Source organism: Coregonus lavaretus, assembly GCF_964263955.1.
Source record: "Coregonus lavaretus genome assembly, chromosome: 23".
Taxonomy (NCBI): Eukaryota; Metazoa; Chordata; class Actinopteri; order Salmoniformes; family Salmonidae; genus Coregonus; species Coregonus lavaretus.
In genome coordinates, this window is record NC_140010.1 from 38,340,876 (window position 1) to 38,363,504 (window position 22,629).

General features: G+C 42.1%; 1 protein-coding gene across 1 annotated transcript; it reads right to left on the reverse strand.

Moving 5' to 3' along the window:
* Positions 1-624: 624 nt before the first annotated feature.
* LOC311150519 (3',5'-cyclic-AMP phosphodiesterase 4B-like) lies at positions 625-14,480 on the reverse strand (the record flags this gene model as incomplete). The annotated part of the gene is made up of 5 exons (XM_084188005.1): positions 625-715; positions 11,847-11,917; positions 12,029-12,065; positions 12,576-12,776; positions 14,338-14,480. 5 exons carry the CDS (start codon positions 14,478-14,480, stop codon positions 625-627), a joined length of 543 nt encoding a protein of 180 aa, XP_084044131.1.
* Between the last annotated feature and the right edge of the window lie 8,149 nt (positions 14,481-22,629).

Genomic DNA, 22,629 nt, shown 5'->3' on the forward strand with positions numbered 1-22,629 from the left:
TCGCTCTCTGATTGTGACGTCAGTGAAAGGGACGTTTATTGCGTTGTTGTTAAGTCGTCACGGTTAATTTCCTGTGATGATGATAGCTGTGAGGGGAGCAAACCTGGGTTCAAATAGTTTATTTTCTTTCAAATTAAACATTTGCTTAAACCAGTCTGGTGTCAGGTGGGCAGAGTTTGCACTTTATTCAATTGGTTCCATTGAGCCAGGGAAGCTAAATCAATCGCACAATCGCATTTGACAGGAAAACAAATACAATTTCAACCAGGGTCTGGAGGGGCGCTTGTTTTTATGCCCAGTGTCCACATGTTTTTATATCCCCCCCCCCCCCCCCCCTACCCCTTTGGCTCTGTCTATTAGTCTGTCAGTCTTCCTGTCTGTCTGTCTTTGGTGGAAAAAAGTTGAACACTTTCTATGACCACCTGTGTGTTATGCATTACGAAGGCATAGTGCATTATGAATTAATGCATTACAGCCTTTTGGGCATTCGCAGACTGCTATAGACAGACACAAGCTGTTATGAATGGTTATAGCAAGCCTAATAATGCAAATGCATACTTTGAATGTGATCTCAAAATGAACTTTCAAATGTAGTTTCAGGGATTATGAATTAACGTAATGTGACTAAGAGGATTGGTTGAGTCTGGAGTTGACAAAGAGCTCACCTGACAGACAGACTCTGGTTACAGGAGGCTGGGGAGCGGCCGGAGACCTCCTAAAAACACAGAAGAGAGAGGAGAGAAACACTGGATATCAGTGCAGCACTGCACACACAGATGGACAAATGCATACCTGCGAGCAAACACACACACACACACACACACACACACACACACACACACACTCTTTAGTGTACACACTTATTATTTAATATTGACCTTGAATAGGACCTAAATAGAGTTCATTATCATGGGATTTAAGTATCAGCCCTGTGGTGACGCTAATATCCATGTAGCCACCCTTTGCCTTGATGACAGCTTTGCACACTCTCACAACAAGCTTCATGAGGTAGTCACCTGGAATGCATTTCAATTAACAGGTGTGCCTTGTTAAAAGTACATTCGTGGAATTTCTTTCCATCTTAATGCATTTCCTTCTTAACACAATCAGTTGTGTTGTGACAAGGTAGGGTTGGTATACAGAAGATAGCCCTATTTGGTAAAAGACCAAGTCCATATTATGGCAAGAACAGCTCACATAAACAAAGAAAAATGACAGTCCATCATTACTTTAAGACATGAAGGTCAGTCAATGCGGAACATTTCAAGAACTTTGAAAGTTTCTTCAAGTGCAGTCGCAAAAATCATCAAGCACTATGATGAAACTGGCTCTCATGAGGACCGCGACAGGAAAGGAAGACCCAGAGTTACAGTGGGGGAAAAAAGTATTTAGTCAGCCACCAATTGTGCAAGTTCTCCCACTTAAAAAGAAGAGAGAGGCCTGTAATTTTCATCATAGGTACACGTCAACTATGACAGACAAAATGAGGAAAAAAAATCCAGAAAATCACATTGTAGGATTTTTTATGAATTTATTTGCAAATTATGGTGGAAAATAAGTATTTGGTCAATAACAAAAGTTTCTCAATACTTTGTTATATACCCTTTGTTGGCAATGACACAGGTCAAACGTTTTCTCTAAGTCTTCACAAGGTTTTCACACACTGTTGCTGGTATTTTGGCCCATTCCTCCATGCAGATCTCCTCTAGAGCAGTGATGTTTTGGGGCTGTCGCTGGGCAACACAGACTTTCAACTCCCTCCAAAGATTTTCTATGGGGTTGAGATCTGGAGACTGGCTAGGCCACTCCAGGACCTTGAAATGCTTCTTACGAAGCCACTCCTTCATTGCCCGGGCGGTGTGTTTGGGATCATTGTCATGCTGAAAGACCCAGCCACGTTTCATCTTCAATGCCCTTGCTGATGGAAGGAGGTTTTCACTCAAAATCTCACGATACATGGCCCCATTCATTCTTTCCTTTACACGGATCAGTCGTCCTGGTCCCTTTGCAGAAAAACAGCCCCAAAGCATGATGTTTCCACCCCCATGCTTCACAGTAGGTATGGTGTTCTTTGGATGCAACTCAGCATTCTTTGTCCTCCAAACACGACGAGTTGAGTTTTTACCAAAAAGTTATATTTTGGTTTCATCTGACCATATGACATTCTCCCAATCCTCTTCTGGATCATCCAAATGCACTCTAGCAAACTTCAGACGGGCCTGGACATGTACTGGCTTAAGCAGGGGGACACGTCTGGCACTGCAGGATTTGAGTCCCTGGCGGCGTAGTGTGTTACTGATGGTAGGCTTTGTTACTTTGGTCCCAGCTCTCTGCAGGTCATTCACTAGGTCCCCCCGTGTAGTTCTGGGATTTTTGCTCACCGTTCTTGTGATCATTTTGACCCCACGGGGTGAGATCTTGCGTGGAGCCCCATATCGAGGGAGATTATCAGTGGTCTTGTATGTCTTCCATTTCCTAATAATTGCTCCCACAGTTGATTTCTTCAAACCAAGCTGCTTACCTATTGCAGATTCAGTCTTCCCAGCCTGGTGCATGTCTACAATTTTGTTTCTGGTGTCCTTTGACAGCTCTTTGGTCTTGGCCATAGTGGAGTTTGGAGTGTGACTGTTTGAGGTTGTGGACAGGTGTCTTTTATACTGATAACAAGTTCAAACAGGTGCCATTAATACAGGTAACGAGTGGAGGACAGAGGAGCCTCTTAAAGAAGAAGTTACAGGCCTGTGAGAGCCAGAAATCTTGCTTGTTTGTAGGTGACCAAATACTTATTTTCCACCATAATTTGCAAATAAATTCATAAAAAATCCTACAATGTGATTTTCTGGATTTTTCTTTCTCAATTTGTCTGTCATAGTTGACGTATACCTATGATGAAAATTTCAGGCCTCTCTCATCTTTTTAAGTGGGAGAACTTGCACAATTGGTGGCTGACTAAATACTTTTTTCCCCCACTGTACCTCTGCTGCAAAGGATAAGTTCATTAGAGTTAACTGCACATCAGATTGCAGCCCAAATAAATGCTTCACAGAGTTCAAGTAACAGACACATCTCAACATCAACTGTTCAGAGGACTGCGTGAATCAGGCCTTCATGGTCGATTGCATTCTCATGAAGCTGGTTGAGAGAATGCCAAGAGTGTGCAAAGGGTGGCTATTTGAAGAATCTCAAATATAAAATATATTTTGAATGAGTAGGTGTGTCCAAACTTTTGACTGGTACTGTATGTAAATCTGATATTTTAGTTTTAATTTGGTATAAATTAGCAAACATTTCTAAAAACCTGTTTTTGCTTTGTCATTATGGGGTATTGTGTGTAGATTGATGAGGTAAAAAAATAATTTAATAAATTTTAGAATGAGTCTGTAACCTAACAAAATGTGGAAAAAGTCAAAGGGTCTGAATACTTTCCGAAGGCACTGTATAAATATATATAATGAACTATATATACACTATATACAAAAGTATTTGGACCCTTCAAATTAGTGGATTCGGCTACTTCAGCCACACCCCATGCAATCTCCATAGACAAACATTGGCAGTAGAATAGCCTTACTGAAGAGCTCAGTGACTTTCAACGTGGCAACGTCATAGGATGCCACCTTTCCAACAAGTCAGTTCGTCAAACTTCTGCCCTGCTTGAGCTGCCCCGGTCAACTGTAAGTGCTGTTATTGTGAAGGGGAAACGTCTAGGAGCAACAACGGCCGCGAAGTGTTAGGCCACACAAGCTCACAGAACGGGACCACCGAGTGCTGAAGCGTGTAGCGCGTAAAAATCGTCTGTCCTCGGTTGCAACACTCACTACCGAGTTCCAAACTGACTCTGGAAGCAACGTCAGCACAAGAACTGTTCGTCGGGAGCTTCATGAAATGGGTTTTCATGGCCGAGCAGCCGCACATAAGCCTAAGATCACCATGCGCAATGCCAAGCATCAGCTGGAGTGGTGTAAAGCTCACCGCCATTGGACTCTGGAGCAAAGGAAATGCGTTCTTTGGAATGATGAATCACGCTTCACCACCTGGCAGTCCAACGGGCGAATCTGGGTTTGGCGGATGCCAGGAGGAGGAATAATGGTCTGGGGCTGTTTGTCATGGATCGGCCTAGGCCCCTGAAGGGGGTTCCAGTGAAGGGACATTTTTACGCTACAGCATACAATGATATTCTAGACGATTCTGTGCATCCAACTTTGTGGCAACAGTTTGGGGAAAGCCCTTTCCTGTTTCAGCATGACAATGCCCCTGTGCACAAAGCGAGGTCCATACAGATATGGTTTGTCGAGATCGGTGTGGAAGAACTTGACTGGCCTGCAAACAGCCCTGACCTCAACCCCATCAAACACATTTGGTATCAATTGGAGCGCTGACTGCGAGCCAGGCCTAATCGGCCAACATCAGTGCCTGACCTCACTAATGCTCTTGTGGCTGAATGGAAGCAAGTCCCCGCAGCAATGTTCCAACATCTAGTGGAAAGCCTTCCCAGAAGAGTGGAGGCTGTTATAGCAGCAAAGGGGGGACCAACTCAATATTAATGCCCATGATTTTGGAATGAGATCTTCGACGAGAAGGTGTCCACATACTCTTGGTCATGTAGTGTATATATATACACTGAACAAAAATATAAACGCAACAATTCCAACGATTTTACTGAGTTACAGTTCATATAAGGAAATCAGTCAATTGAAATACATTTATTAGGCCCTAATCTATGGATTTCACATGACTAGGCAGGGGCGCAGCCATGGGTGGGCCTGGGAGGGCATAGGCCCACCCACTTAGGAGCCAGGCCCACCCACTGGGGAGCCAGGCCCAACCAATCAGAATGAGTTTTTCCCCACAAAAGGACTTTATTACAGACATAAATACTCTGTTTCATCAGCTAAATTCCCATGTACCAAATAAAAAATACAAGTTAAATGGGTTTCAAACGCATTTTCAACTCTACTGATGGTTATGTCACAAATAAAGTTACGTTATATAGAGAATGTGCCCACTCTGGAATTGGCACATGCGCTCAAGCCAACAACTCACAGACACAGTGCAGGTATAGCCTACATTATGAGATTATTGCGGACAAAAGAGCAAGATTATTTTTATTTGTCAAACGGCAGCCAAGCATCGATCATCATGGCGCCGGAGAAGATGGCTGCCGTTTTACAGCCCTCTAACCAATTGTACTATTATGTGTGTTTTTCCGCGTTATTTGTAATTTATTTTGTACATAATGTTTCTGCCATCGTCTCTTATAACCAAAAAGAGCTTCTGGATATCAGGACAGCGATTACTCACCTCGTATTGGACGAATAATTTTTATTAAACGAGGCGGCCGCGAAGGATATCCTACAGGCACCCGACAAGGCCCAAATCCCCGTCATTCGCATGAGCAAGAGACGGAGATATCGTGGACGTAGGTCGGGGTGCCTTGTAAGGATCCGACGGCGAGCGAGTAAACTGCCGCTCCCATCAATCCTATTAGCCAATCTTCAATCATTGGAAAATAAATTGGATGACCTAAGATTACGGTTATCCTACCAACGGGACATTAAAAACTGTAATATCTTATGTTTCACCGAGTCGTGGCTGAACGACGACATGGATAACATACAGCTAGCGGGCTATACACTACATCGGCAGGATAGAACGGCTGACTCCGGTAAGACAAGGGGTGGCGGTCTGGGTATATTTGTAAACAACAGCTGGTGCACAAAATCAAATACTAAGGAAGTCTCGAGGTTTTGCTCGCCTGAGGTAGAGTATCTTATGATAAGCTGTAGACCACACTATTTACCAAGAGCGTTTTCATCTATATTTTTCATAGCTGTCTATTTACCACCACAAACCAATGCTGGCATTAAGATTGCACTGAATGAGCTGTAGAAGGCCATAAGTCAACAGGAAAATGCTCATCCAGAGGCAGCACTCCTAGTGGCCGGGGACTTTAATGCAGGGAAACTTAAATCCGTTCTACCTAATTTCTACCAGCATGTTAAATGTGCAACCAGAGGAAAAAAAACTCTAGACCACCTTTACTCCACACACAGAGACGCATACAAAGCTCTCCCTCGCCCTGCATTTGGCAAATCTGACCATAACTCTATCCTCCTGATTCCTGCTTATAAGCAAAAACTAAAGCAGGAAGCACCAGTGACTCGGTTAATAAAAAAAGTGGTCAGATGACGCAGATGCTAAGCTACAGGACTGTTTTGCTAGCACAGACTGGAACATGTTCCGGGATTCTTCAGATAGCATTGAGGAGTACACCACATCAGTCACTGGCTTCATCAATAAGTGCATCGATGATGTCGTCCCCACAGTGACCGTACGTACATACCCCAACCAGAAGCCATGGATTACAGGAAACATCCGCACTGAGCTAAAGGGTAGAGCTGCCGCTTTCAAGGAGCGGGACTCTAACCCGGACGCTTATAAGAAATCCCGCTATGCCCTCCGACGAACCATCAAACAGGCAGAGTCAATACAGGACTAAGATTGAATCGTACTACACCGGCTCTGACGCTCGTCGGATGTGGCAGGGCTTGAAAACTATTACAGACTACAAAGGGAAGCACAGCCGCGAGCTTCCCAGTGACACAGGCCTACCAGACGAGCTAAACCACTTCTATGCTCGCTTCGAGGCAAGCAACACTGAAGCATGCATGAGAGCACCAGCTGTTCCGGATGACTATGTGATCACGCTCTCCGTGTCTTCACTGACATTTTCAACATGTCCCTGACTGAGTCTGTAATACCAACATGTTTCAAGCAGACCACCATAGTCCCCATGCTCAAGGACACTAAGATAACCTGCCTAAATGACTACCAACCCGTAGCACTGACGTCTGTAGCCATGAAGTGCTTTGAAAGGCTGGTCATGGCTCACATCAACACCATTATCCCAGAAACCCTAGACCCACTCCAATTTGCATACCGCTCCAACAGATCCACAGATGATGCAATCTCTACTGCACTCCACACTGCCCTTTCCCACCTGGACAAGATGAACACCTACGTGAGAATGCTATTCATGGACTACAGCTCAGCATTCAACACCATAGTGCCCTCAAAGCTCATCACTAAGCTAAGGATCCTGGGACTAAACACCTCCCTCTGCAACTGGATCCTGGACTTCCTGACGGGCCGCCCCCAGGTGGTAAGGGTAGGTAACAACACATCTGCCACACTGATCCTCAACACAGGGGCCCCTCAGGGGTGCGTGCTCAGTCCCCTCCTGTACTCCCTGTTCACCCATGACTGCATGGCCAGGCACGACTCCAACACCATCATTAAGTTTGCCTACGACACAACAGTGGTAGGCCTGATCACCGACAACGATGAGACAGCCTATAGGGAGGAGGTCAGAGACCTGGCCGTGTGGTGCCAGGATAACAACCTCTCCCTCAACGTGACCAAGACAAAGGAGATGATTGTGGACTACAGGAAAAAAAAGAGGACTGAGCACGCCCCCATTCTCATCGACGGGGCTGTAGTGGAACAGGTTGAGAGCTTCAAGTTCCTTGGTGTCCACATCACCAACAAACTATCATGGTCCAAACACACCAAGACAGTCGGGAAGAGGGCACGACAAAGCCTATTCCCCCTCAGGAGACTGAAAAGATTCGGCATGGGTCCTCAGATCCTCAAAGAATTATACAGCTGCACCATCGAGAGCATCCTGACTGGTTGCATCACCGCCTGGTATGGCAACTGCTTGGCCTCCGACCGCAAGGCACTACAGAGGGTAGTGCGTACGGCCCAGTACATCACTGCCATCCAGGACCTCTATACCAGGCGGTGTCAGAGGAAGGCCCTCAAAATTGTCAAAGACTCCAGCCACCCTAGTCATAGACTGTTCTCTCTGCTACCGCACGGCAAGCGGTACCGGAGTGCCAAGTCTAGGTCCAAAAGACTTCTCAACAGCTTCTACCCCCAAGCCATAAGACTCCTGAACAGCTAATCATGGCTACCCGGACTATTTGCACTGCCCCCCCACCCCATATTTTTACGCTGCTGCTACTCTGTTAATTATTTATGCATAGTCACTTTAACTCTACCCACATGTACATATTACTTCAACTACCTCAACTAGCCGGTGCCCCCGCACATTGACTCTGCACCGGTACCCCCCTGTATATATAGCCTCCCTACTGTTATTTTATTTACTTCTGCTCTTTTTTTCTCAACACTTTTTTGTTGTTGTTTTATTTAACTTTTTTATAAAAAATAAATGCACTGTTGGTTAAGGGCTGTAAGTAAGCATTTCACTGTAATGTCTGCACCTGTTGTATTCGGCGCATGTGGCCAAAACAATTTGATTTGATTTGATCATGCCACCAGAATAAGACCCTTGATATTTATTGGAAAGGAGCTCAACCTCATCACCGTGCACTTTCACCACCCTGTGAAGTGCATCATAACTTATTTCATCTGTAGCCTTATAAACTGCATGCTTTCCCGAGTGGAAGTGGGAGGACCACACAACATGCCATCACGTTAATCCAAGTTTACTTCCATATGTTGGTTATTATCTCAATATTTGTGCATAAAAGCGTTTCCACTGCCATTTCTTGCATAATTCAATTTACACACAAAAAGATCCTACCTTTTCTAGCATATTTTGTTTTGTCAACATTTGGAATGGCTACTGTCAAATTTTCTGTTTCCATCAGGCCTGTCTTTACTAGCATAAAAAGGTTGGATGGAAACCTGGTTATTGATACACTGTGGTCCATTGGAGGCTAAAAAATTTTGCGCATAGAACTCAGAGATAGCCTGTGGGCCAATGCAGCAGTAGGCCTATAACCTCCATCATCAACTAAGTAAAATACATACAGTTGAAGTAGGAAGTTTACATACACCTTAGCCAAATACATTTAAACTCAGTTTCACTATTCCTGACATTTAATCCTAGTAAAAATTCCCTGTCTTAGGTCAGTTAGGATCACCACTTTATTTTAAGAATGTGAAATGTCAGAATAATAGTAGAGAGAATAATATATTTCAGCTTTTATTTATTTCATCACAGTGGGTCAGAAGTTTACATACACTCAATTAGTATTTGGTAGCATTGCCTTTAACTTGTTTAACTTGGGTCAAACATTTTGGGTAGCCTTCCACAAGCTTCCAACAATAAGTTGGGTGAATTTTGGCCCATTCCTCCTCTGACAGAGCTGGTGTAACTGAGTCAGGTTAGTAGGCCTCCTTGCTCGCACACGCTTTTTCAGTTCTGCCCACAAATTCTATAGGATTGAGGTCAGGGCTTTGTGATGGCCACTCCAATACCTTGACTTTGTTGTCCTTAAGCCATTTTGCCACAACTTTGGAAGTATGCTTGGGGTCATTGTCCATTTGGAAGACCCATTTGTAACCAAGCTTTAACTTCCTGACTGATGTCTTGAGATGTTGCTTCAATATATCCACAGAATTTTCATTCCTCATGATGTCCTTACACAGATCTCTGGTCTTGGCCATTGTGGAGAGGGTGGAGTCTGTTTGATTGAGTGTGTGGACAGGTGTCTTTTATGCAGGTAATGAGTGGAGAACAGGAGGGCTTCTTAAAGAAAAACTAACAGGTCTGTGAGAGCCGGAATTCTTACTGGTTGGTAGGTGATCAAATACTTATGTCATGCAATAAAATGCAAATTAATTACTTAAAAATCATACAATGTGATTTCTGGATTTTTGTTTTAGATTCAGTCTCTCACAGTTGAAGTGTACCTATGATAAAAATTACAGACCTCTACATGCTTTGTAAGTAGGAAAACCTGCAAAATCGGCAGTGTATCAAATACTTGTTCTCCCCACTGTATATATACATTTCAACACTTCATATCTATCCCCTTACATCATATAATTCCTTGGATTTCAACATTACAGCTACAACAGTACACATGCTCGGGAGCCATTCAAAGTAGCAAGTTTTGTACAATCAGAAATGGCTTGTAGTTCACTTTCAGAAAGTATTCATACATTTAAAAAAAAAAAATCTTCATACCCCTTGACTTATTCCACATTTTGTTGTGTTACAGCCTGAATTCTAAATGGATTGATCACCCATCTACACACAATACCCCATAATGACAAACTGAAAAAAATGTTTTTAGAAATGTTTGCAAATGTGTTGAAAATGAAATACATAAATATCTCATTTACATAAGTATTCACACCCCTGAGTCAATACATGATAGAATCACCTTCGGCAGCGATTATAGCTGTGAGTCTGGGTAAAAGTCTCTAAGAGCTTTGCACACCTGGATTGTACAATATTTGCACATTATTATTTTTAAAATTATTCAAGCTTCATTGCTAGACAGCCATTTTCAAGTCTTGCCATAAATTTTCTAGCTGATTTAAGTCAAAACTGTAACTAGGCACATCCTATGTGGTCTTGGTAAGCAACTCCAGTGTATATTTGGCCTTGTGTTTTAGGTTATTGTCCTACTGAAAGTTGAATTTGTCTCCCAGTGTCTGTTGGAAAGCAGACTGAACCAGGTTTTCCTCTAGGATTTTGCCTGTGCTTAGCTCTATTCCGTTTCTTTTTATCCTAAAAAACTCCCTAGTCCTTGCCGATGACAAGCATACCCATAACATTATGCAGCCACCACCATGCTTGAAAATATGATGTGTTGTGTTGTGTTGGATTTGTCCGAAACATAACACTTTGTGTTCAGGACATAAAGTTAATTTCTTTGCCACATTCTTTGCAGTTTTACTTTAGTGCCTTATTGCAAACAGGATGCATCTTTTGGAATATTTTTATTCTGTATAGGCTTCCTTCTTTTCACTCTGTCATTTAAATTAGTATTGTGGAGTAACTACAATGTTGTTGATCCATCCTCAGTTTTCTCCTGTAACAGCCATTAAACTCTGTAACTGTTTTAAAGTCACCATTGGCCTCATCATGAAATCCCTGAGTGGTTTCCTTCCTCTTCGGCAACTGAGTTAGGATGACGCCTGTATCTTTGTAGTGACTGGGTGTATTGATACACCATCCAAAGTGTAATTAATAACTTCACCATGCTCACAGGGATATTCAAATGTCTACCAATAGTTTCCCTTCTTTGTGAGGCATTGGAAAACCTCCCTGGTCTTTGTGGCTGAATCTGTGTTTGAAATTCACTGCTTGACTGAGGGACCTTACAGATAAATATATGTGTGGGGTACAGAGATGAGGTAGTTATTCAAAAATCATGTTAAACACTATTATTGCACACAGAGTCCATGCAACTTATTATGTTACTTGTTAAGCAAATCTTTACTACTGAACTTATTTAGGCTTGCCATAGCAAAGGGGTTGAATACTTATTGACTCAAGACATTTCAGCTTTTCCTTTTTAATGAATTTGTAAAAATGTCTAAAAACATAATTCCACTTTGACTATTGTGTGTAGGCCAGTGACACAAAATCTCAATTGAATCCATTTAAAATTCAGGCTGTAACACAACAAAAATGTGGAAAAAGTCAAGGGTGCAAATACTTTCTGAAGGTGGTGTCGCAGTATGAAATCATCAACTTGACACGAGTGCCACCTAGTGGTTGGTTGAAACCTCAGGTCAAACTCTCCTGTATATAATTCTCTAGCACACTGGTTACACCAACTGATATGTGTCTTCTTATGTTGCATTTACCCATGGGTGAAACTTTTCAGTGCACCGGCCACACTAAATTCATCAGCCACAAAGACTTGTTACCAAGTTTCAGGGCAGATGTAACACACCTTCTTTATTTTATTGTGGATTTAGATAACTATACAAATGCATTGCATACAAATCCAATGTACATACTACATGCATGAGTTATTACATTTCAGATGGAAGCAAATTGTAGGTTCACTTACTTATTAGAGGTGCATTGTACATTGGTCAAGGTGGTGAAGTTGTTCCTCACTGTGCGAAGACTGGCAAGAACCTAAAGCCAGACAGCACATCTAATGTTAAATCACATAATCATTCCGTAATAATCCATAATTCATAATCATGTATATCTAAATGTACATTCACAAATGGAGGAAACATTTACCTGAGCAAAAGGAGTCACAATCAGGTCTTCCCCATGCCTGAAGGAAAACAATAAAGTCAGAGCTATATTATACTGAACAAAAATATAAACGAACGCAACATGCAACAATTCGAACGATTTTACTGAGTTACAGTTCATATAAGGAAATCAGTCAATTGAAATACATTCATTAGGCCCTAGGGCTTTATTACAGAAATAAATACTCCTCAGCCCCCCCCCCCCCCCCCATCCAGATATGCCACACCTGTCAAGTGGATGGATTATCTTGGCAAAGGAGAAATGCACACTAACAGAGATGTAAACAAATTTGTCCACAAAATTTGAGAGAAATAAGGTTTTTGTGTGTATGGAACATTTCTGGGATCTTTTATTTCAGCTCATGAAACATGGGACCAACACTTTACATGTTGCGTTTATATTTTTGTTCAGTGTATATACGCATTCCGATATTCCAATAATGCATTTGTACGAGTATTTCAAACGGAAATATATAAAAATACATATTTCACCCAGGTAAAACTACGACACTACTTTGAAGCAGACTCACAGTTCTCCGGCGACCGAGGAGTTGCGGGACAACTCGCGGGACTTGGGCGACATGTCGTAGTCCGAGTCGGAGCGGTAGAGGAAGGACTCGCGGCGCTGCCCGTGGCCCCCCATGTTGGGGTGCAGGACCAGGCCGGAGCTCGGGGACGCCTGGGGGTCCGACGGGCTGCAGCATGCAGACGGGGCATTCTCCACATCGAAGCTGCAGTAAGACACAGGAGAGAGAGAAAAACAGATGACAGACTCACAGCGATGCACCTAGAATAGAGCAGGGAAGAGTAGAGTAGAGTAGAATAGAATAGTCCACCCCAGAGTGGCAATTTGCAAGCAAACAGTGTAATCATAAGCAATGAAATATTGAATATTGAAATTAGTGGAAAACCTAGACTGTGATAACAGTACCAATAGGAGTTTTTTCTAGGCACTGTGCTTCTGTCTCTGCATTGCTTGTTCTTTGGGGTTTTAGGCTAGGTATCTGTAAAGCACTTTGTGACAACTGGTGATGTAAAAAAGGGCTTTACAAAAAATATTGTTGATTAATTGAATAGGTGACAGTGAAGTGAACTGCTGTATGACAGGACCTGTACAGTTAAATGCTAAAAATGTTTATTCTATTCTACTGAGCCATTTACTTTATGTTCATATTCTTATTTTTTATTTCCTATTGTTGTTGCATTGTTGAGAAGGAACCTGCAAGTAAGCATTTCGTTGGACGGTGTATACCATGTGTATCCTGTACATACGACTAATAAAACTTGAAACTTGAAACCTGTACATACAGTGATACAGGAGAGCACACCATTATAAGCACACCATATTTCGGTGCACAGAGCTAAGGCAGAAATGCCTTGTGTTTGATGGCTTATAATGATGCAGATTACACGCAAATGGCTCATAAGCAGATGACAGAAAATAACCGGATTTCCTCTACTGATGATGCCAAACATTACAGGGTGGCAGAGAGGTCAAGAGGTGAGCAGCCAAGGCATGTGAGCAGAGCAGAAGCTAGATAGAATATCCTGCTCAGAGGGAGGGATGCAAACAGAGTTGTACAAACAGAGATAAGGCACCAACTAAGTGTGTGTGTGTGTGTGTATGTGTGTGTGTGTGTGTGTGTATGTATGTATATTTGAAACGTGCACACTCCAAATCCAATATGCACCAAACACTACCCAACAACACTACTACATCTAAAGCCTCACAGTTGAGCCTCTAATACAGTAGCCCAGCAGCATTTACCCCCACTGTAGTCCCTTCATGTAGGATTATCCCAGAACATATCTCCATATCCCACTAAGGCATTTCCTACTCCCACACCTCCCAGCGACCATCAGATTGACATAATCGATGTTAAATACAAGCGTAGGAACACACACACGCACACACACACACACACACACTTAATCTTACACTGAACCCCAGCATGTTAGTACAGTACATCTGCTGTAAATGTGTATTCAAAGTATTCATATTGCATTGCAAACACACAGAGGAATTCACCACCAAAGTAGTACATTTTCACAATATCTTTGCAAATCATTATTGTGCAAGGGCAATCCTATCTGAAATGACTTACTGTACAGTAAGTAAATGTTGCAACACAGCCATTCTACAATCTATCATACACAGGTATTTATACCAATACTGCAACCTAAAAAAGTATGAGAGAAAGAAAGAAAGACTGACACAGACATACAGACAGAAAAATAAACTAATAATCAAACAAACAGACGAAGAACTAAAGGAAGAAAGAAGAGAGTCACCTGTGAGTGGTGGAGGGGGAGCGACTCCTGACCACCTCCTCACTAAAGTCAAAGTGCACCTTGCCTATGTGACAGATAGGTGACCTGGTGTACAGCACCTCCCCTGCACCACCTCCTCCCTCCTTCCTCCTCCGGATGGACATTTTGATTTCTCCTTTCTTTAATCAGGTTATCACAGACACTCGGAGCACACACACACACACCCCTCCTCACACTGACACTACGCTTTGCTCCTGAGCGCAATATCCCTGACCAGAGGCCAACAGTGTGATGGCACAGGATTGGCTTGGCTGAGGGTAGAGGGTAGATCTGGGCTGGACTACAGGGAATGGATTGTCTCTCTTTGTCTTTTTCTGTTCCTGTAGTATGTTCAGTCATCTGACGCTTGGTTCCACTGTGTCTGTCTAAATGGCTTGGAGGCATATAAGGGGGGACATTACAAGGTTATTGGTATCACGGGCAAGACAGAGAGTGACTTGAAAGAGAGAGAGAGAGAGAGAGAGAGAGAGAGAGAGAGAGAGAGAGAGAGAGAGAGAGAGAGAGAGAGAGAGAGAGAGAGAGAGAGAGAGAGAGAGAGAGAGAGAGAGAGAGAGAGAGAGAGAGATGAAAGATTGAAGAATAAAGGTCAGCACAGTCACCACCAGAGGGCAATCCTTGTCATGTAAAAATATTTTGGCTGCGAGGTTAAATGTCTGATATTGCTTATAGTGGACTTCAGGAAAACATCAAAGCCATTGGTCGCATGCGACAACCCTGCCTGATGCCTAAATTTGATGCCATGCTTCCACCAGCACTTTGAAGCTATCAGTACAGTACTTATCACAAGAGCACGATGACGCTAGTTTGTGCTCCCATAAGTCTAAAAAAAGATGACTAGCAATCCTATTAGTCATCTTAAAGTGGAACTGACAGCGTTTTAACTACTTTGCAGATATGAAACAAACAGTCAATCATAATATCAGTGAAAAATATCAAATTCCCAGTTTATGCTACAATACCAACTTTAAGAGGTTTTAAAAATAGGTTATATTTGACTCAAAATGCCATGACGTAGAGTAAGCCATTGTTGTCAGAATAGATGGATGCAGTTCAATGCATGATTAATATAACTAATTCACCAATACGTTGTTTTGGTAGTCCAACAAATATTGTTATCAAGTGTGCTTTCCCTTCCCTAAATCACAGCTGGCCTGGTAAATTGTTTGCTGGCACCAGGCAGCCATTCGGGATTCAGTTTCAATTACTCAATATTTTTGACAAAAAGGACAAACGTAACTAAGGCTGGGAATGTCAATACAATCAAACTAGCAAGGGCAATGACCACAAGTCAGTCATAACGTGGCTAATAGGCTAGCGTATCTATTTATGTAGCTATTTATTTAGCAAGCTAAAAATAGAGCCTAACGTTAGCTAGCTAACTAACTAGCTGCTGGGAGGATTTTTTTTATTTATTTATTTATTTCACCTTTATTTAACCAGGTAAGCCAGTTGAGAACAAGTTCTCATTTACAACTGCGACCTGGCCAAGATAAAGCAAAGCAGTGCGATAAAAACAACAACACAGAGTTACATATGGGGTAAAACAAAACATAAAGTCAAAAATACAACAGAAAATATATATACAGTGTGTGCAAATGTAGCAAGTTATAGAGGTAAGGCAATAAATAGGCTATAGTGCAAAATAATTACAATTAGTATTAACACTGGAATGATAGATGTCATGTCATTGGATGAGTGGGTGAGTGGCCAACTTTTTCCTCCCATATTGTTTTTCGGTGGCTACAGCTAGAGATGCAGGTGTCATTTGGTTAGCTAGCAAGAAATGTGAATCACTTTGCTACCTAGCTATGCTGAACTTGAACGACTATCCACAGTTAGCATATCTCTTAGTTGTCAATCAAATGTATTTGGCATCGATCAAATGGGCGGGCAGGCAGGCAAGTTCCCATTCAGTTGTCAAAAGGTGGGTTGGGATAAGCATGCATTGGCAGGCAAGCTGCAGAAGGGCGAGCAGGCTACTATTCCCCATAGTTTATTAACGCAATTTTGACTGCCAACTACAAGCTGAAAAAGTTTGAGAAGGTTTATCTACTGTTCCCTCGTTAGATTTTTTAGCTCATCTCGCTCTGGCTAACATTAGTTGTTGATCTTGTTGTTGTTGTGCATAGGCAACTGAGGGAGAAATATCCTACCTCTTCATGGTTGTTTGATCAATAGGACTGTGAAGTTCCCAAATGTAAGAGGACTCCCGTGGTGTATTTTGTGGCTTTTGGCGAATGCGTTCTAATGATCTAAAGTCGTGCTGTTGCTACTGCCTGTAAACACACAGTCCGGTTCAAAGTGGATGATGGCAGGCTAGTGTGGAAAATGGCTTATTTGCATATAGGCCTACTGTAGCTCTGATTGGCTATGGCGCACGGTTTGTGTAGAGTCCGGTCCTGGACAAGACTGACACGTTTTTATTAGGTTTTATTTACTGCAGTGTCTATTAATTGTCCAAACGCACTGCCGCTTTCCCACTCTATTTTGCTATAGATTTCAAATTTTTTACATTTACATTTTTAGTCATTTAGCAGACGCTCTTATCCAGAGTGACTTACAGGAGCAATTAGGGTTAAGTGCCTTGCTTAAGGGCACAGACAGATTTTTCACCTAGTCGGCTCGGGGATTAGAACCAGCGACCTTTCGGTTACTGGCACAACTCTCTTACCCACTAAGCTACCTGCCGCCCCACAATGCCTTACTTTACCATACGTCATTCCCAAACTTTCTATAAAAATATTAAAACGTGAAAATGACCATATCTAAGTGCTCGATTTCAGAAAATGTTTTAAAAAAGGCATCATATTCTTCCTGGGGGTGTATATGAACAGATTTTAGTAAGATTTCATGTTGCTAAAATGCTCTCAGTTCCACTTTAATGAACATTAATAATGCCTGCTATAGTGTTTCTTTAAATCAGGGATCTCAAACTAACAGTTTGGGGGCCACATCAGGCTTGCTTTTTGTGACCCCCATGATAACTGCAAGACTGACATTGACCCCAGGTAATTTGGTTTAAAATTCTGGCTTTAAACAAAGGAATGTATCCATTACTGTGTTAGAGTAGTGGAAAAGCAAAATGCTCTCAAGGGGGAAAGAGGGGATGACGTACTCTGCAGTGTCTGACCAGAGATGTGGAGTAGAGGGGAGTAGGGAGTAGGACAGGGTAGGAGACACTCAGTAAAGGGTCATGGGCCTGGGCCAAACACAGCCAAAGGGATGGAATGATGACATTGGTCCAACTATAGGCCTTTTTCTAAACCTTTGAATTCACTTTTAGAAACACCATATTTGCGCAATGCCGCCCGGTAGTCTATAGCCTAGTTTGTAAGTTAATTTAGCCTAGCAGACGCTCTTATATTCCCATGCCCTAACCATAGTCAACACAAATCTATTTTGTAATAACAATATAATGGAGTAGAATATTTGAAAATTATATTTTCCCAAATGAAAAAAAGTGGTGGCATGTGTGCGTAATGATAATTAAACTGGTGACGTCGAGCGCCGGAGAGGGGGAGCGGGACAGCATGGAGTCAAAGCTACTAACCACTTTTGGAGCTAACTAGTGCTCTCAAATCGTATCCTGATGTCGACAGCAGATGGGAGTTGTATTCATAACATGGCCAACTTAGCTAGCTAACATACATTTCAAGAAAACAAGTTATATTAAGTGGCTAGCTAGCTAGCTAGCATTATCAACGTTTGGTGTTCAGTGAGACTGAGAACTAGCTAATCAGCTGAGCTAGCAAACAATGTAACGAAAGTATAATTTCGGATTAGAAAAATACTCTAACACGCACTGCGTTTCAGGAATCACAGTAGCAAGTACCCTTGGTGCACTGTTAAATTATTAGCCATTTAAACCATTTATTTCTTGACATCACAGGCTTTTATGCATTTGAAACGTGAGCTTGTCGACGACAATTGCTATTAGTGATGTGCAGTTCACAAACAATTTGTTCTATTTTAATTTATTTTTTATTTTTAAGTTTCAAGTTTTAATGTCACGTGCAAAAATACAGTGAAATGCCTTTCTTGCAAGCTCCAAGTCCAACAATCTAGTAATCAATATCAATAACAATGTTGCACAAAAAATAACACGAGAAATAAAATTAAGAAAGAAGAAGAACACAAGAAAGTAAGAAGCTATATACAGGGTCAGTTCCAATACCATAACAATGTGCAGGGACACTGGAGTGATAGAGGTACAGTGCATTCGGAAAGTACTCAGACCCCTTGACTTTTTCCACATTATGTTACGTTACAGCCTTATTATAAAATTTATAAAATTGTTTTTTCCCCCTCATCAATCCACACACAATACCCCACAATGACAAAGCAAAAACAGGTTTTTAGAAATTTTTTGTTTTAAATAATGAAATATCACATTTACATAAGTATACAGACCCTATATTCAGTACTTTGTTGAAGCACCTTTGGCAGCGATTACACCCTTCTTGGGTATGACACTACAAGCTTGGCACATCTATATTCTCCCATTCTCCTCTGCAGATCCTCTCAAGCTCTGTCAGGTTGGATGTGGAGCGACGCTGCACAGCTATTTTCAGGTCTCTCCAGAGATGTTAGATCGGGTTCAGGTCCGGGCTCTGGCTGGGTCACTCAAGGACATTCAGAGACTTGTCCCGAAGCCATTCCTGCATTGTCTTGGCTGTGTGCTTAGGGTTGTTGTCCTGTTAGAAGGTGAACCTTCACCCCAGTCTGAGGTCCTGAGCGCTCTGGAGCAGGTTTTCATCAAGGATCTCTCTGTACTTTGATCTGTTAATCTTTCCCTCAAACCTGTCTAGTCTCCCAGTCCCTGCCGCTGAAAAACATCCCCACAGTATGATGCTGTCACCACCATGTTTCACCGTAGGGATAGTGCCAGGTTTCCTCCAGACGTGACAATTGGCATTCAAGCCAAAGTGTTCAATCTTGGTTTCATCAGACCAGAGAATCTTGTTTCTCATGGTCTGAGAGTTCTTTAGGTGCCTTTTGGCAAAATCCAAGTGGGCTGTCATGTGCCTTTTACTGAGGAGTGGCTTCCATCTTGCCACTCTATCATAAAGACCTGATTGGTGGAGTGCTGCAGAGGTGGTTGTCCTTCTGGAAGGTTTTCCCATCTCCACAGAGGAACTCTGGAGCTCTGTCAGAGTGACAATCGGGTTCTTGGTCACCTCCCTGACCAAGGCCCTTCTCCCCCGATTGCTCAGTTTGGCCAGGCGGCCAGCTCTAGGAAGAGTCTTGGTGGTTCCAAACTTGTTCCATTTAAGAATGATGGAGGCCACTGTGTTCTTGGGGACCTTCAATGCTGCTGACATTTTTTGGTACCCTGCCCCAGATCTGTGCCTTGACACAATCCTGTCTCTGCGCTCTACGGACAATTCCTTCGGCTTCATAGCTTGGTTTTTGCTCTGACATGCACTGTCAACTGTGGGACCTTATATAGACAGGTGTGTGCCTTTCCAAATCATGTCCAATCAATTGAATTTACCACCGGTGGACTCCAATCAAGTTGTAGAAACATCTGAGTGACTCGTTCATTTCAGTCGTTTGTTTGACCTGCTGGTCGCAATGAATCCTGCAGCTGGATTGATACACGCTCCTCCGGCTCAGTGGCTCCAGAGACATGCTCCGACCAACAACTGTCTGTCAATATGTCCTTCCACAGTCACACTCCAGAAGAAATTATACAACGGGTGGGTCTAATCCTGAATGCTGATTGGTTAAAACCGCATTCCAGCCGGTGTCTATTCCACAAGATACCACCAGCTAAATCTATGACGTTAAAATGCCTATTTACTCTGTTCCATCTGACTGCGCAATCCACTGTCTCATCAGCCCAGCCAGGCAATTTATAAACTTGATCTCCACTATAAAAAGCATCTAGACATTATCTCAAATTTATTTTAGACTAACATTTAGTTTTCAACTGTGGAGATTTGTATAAACCTTGCTGTCTGTCTCTCCGACATTTCCAACATTGTTTCAATATTCAAGTTCGATCTCCAGCTGACCCATAGTAATGAATGTGTCGGGAGTCGGGATGAGACAAACAGGCAGGCAGCTTTTCTCAGCCAGTCGAAATCATGAATCAGCATAATTTTTATGGATATATACAAAGAACTATCAATAGAAAACAGGTAAAACGAAACGAAGTGCAGCTAGTTTGCTGTCTTTCCAGATTCAGTTTGAAGTGATTGTGTTAGCTGTGTTGTTGGCTAGCTCCTCTGAACAACAGTGTCCTGACGAGAGAGCATATTTTCTATGCCAGGCGAAATCGCGCATCATTAGCTCATTGTTATGGATGTTTCCAAATAAATGTCACTAGAAAACAGCTTAAACAAACACAAATGCAGCTACTTTGCTGATATTCTGGCTGCACTGTAACGTGACTGTAAGTTAGCCATAGTTGGCTAGCTAGCAATCAAGGGATAAGAACGTTGCCAGCCAGTATGGCAATGGAACATTGAGAACGAATGACTGGGTCACGTCCATAGATACAGAACAAAAAGACTGAGCGACTGTGTCTCGTCTCTGGCAACCGAAACAATAGAACGAACGACCATTTGTGTCGGACTATATCTTGTGGAAGGATGAAATAGTATGAATAAATTAATCAAAATAACTTTTTTTTATAAATGTAAATCATAATTTGAATATGTTGGTAACCCATTCTATAAAAGTGATAATGCCCTCGAAGCCGGTGTTTGGAGGATATATTGGCAACACCCGTGCCAATATATCCTCCAAACACCGGCTTCTCAGGCATTATTACTTAAATAGATCATGCTGCAGGCAGCATAGAGAAGAAAAATACATGTTTATTAGAACTGATAATTGATTGCATGGTGCAAGCATGTATTCAATTATTGAATGTCAGTTCGCAAACTATATTGTGCGTATCACCCTCACGGCAGTCAAGCATTCCGCCAAGAGTCATTCACAATCTAGTCTGGTTGCGGCAACTAGACCTCATTTCAAATGTATCAATAAATAATCTTATTTGTATGCCTAGCAATCAACAAACGTACATTGATTAAAGCACACTTTTACAAGTCTCAGTCACAAATGACAGCGCCAATAAACCCCCTATGATGAACGACATGTGAACGAGAGGCTTGTAGAATCATGACTCTTTCGAGTTTTCAGCTCATCATTCGCCGGTAGGGGGTCCTGCGTACTCTGGGAATTACTGACTCAAAATGACTCAAATGAACGAAATGAGTAGAAATATTTGTTATTTTGATAGAACAAGTCGAATTGATCAGTCAGTAAAAATAACCGAACTTCACATCACTGGTTGCGATTGGTTGCCCAAATTTCTGGGGCGGGGCTTAGCAAAGGGTCAAATCCCCTCAAAACTGTCATTCAAGGTTCATTGGAAATGCAGGGTAGGCAGAAGAAAGTGTTTTTGGGCCAGACTTCAAGTTCATCAGTGTGACCAAGTGATGTACAGTATGAACATCAGAGAGAAACCAAAACTCACCATTGTTGTCTGAGTGGAAGCAGACCAGAGAGAGGGAGAAGGGGACAGGCTGCCTTTTTTCTCCTCAACCGCACTAAGCAAAGCTTGAACATTGGAATCATTCAGTACAAAATATTACTGTCTGATGATTGCAGAATATGGAATAACGTTAAGTAAGGAGGTTTGCATAGTGCAAAGAGAGAAGTCCAGATTCATCAAACTCTTTCCCCATGCTTTTGAATGCACCGCCAACAGATACAATCCGTTTCTTCTTGCATTGCCACATTCTCCCAAAAATTGTACCAGCTAACGAAATGAAAAAAAGTTTGAAGGAAACAACAAAACCCAAAGGAAGTCAAGAATTAGATAAAAACATAAGTCAATTATCACTTTAATAAACAGTATTTTCACTTTTTTTTAAGAATGATGACAGACATGTTAATAAGCTATATGATTTGTAGGCTAGGTTTCAGATTCTGAGGTCATAGTTTCAGTTCACATTTTCCAGGAACTGGTATATATTCCTCCTGAGGCAACCAGAGGCCGACTGTTCTTGAATTACCCAATATGCATTTCAACAGTGCCATTTCACACAATTACTTATCAACGCATAAGTTGCTTAAATGTTACAAAAGCGGGGGGGGGAATCACACAACAGTGACCAGGGTCAATGCTATGCGCACACACAAACACACATACACTAGTGATGGGAGGAAAAATCGAAACAGTAATAGAGTATTGTAATATTATTTTTGATGATATTATATAGATTCTATTACTCCCAA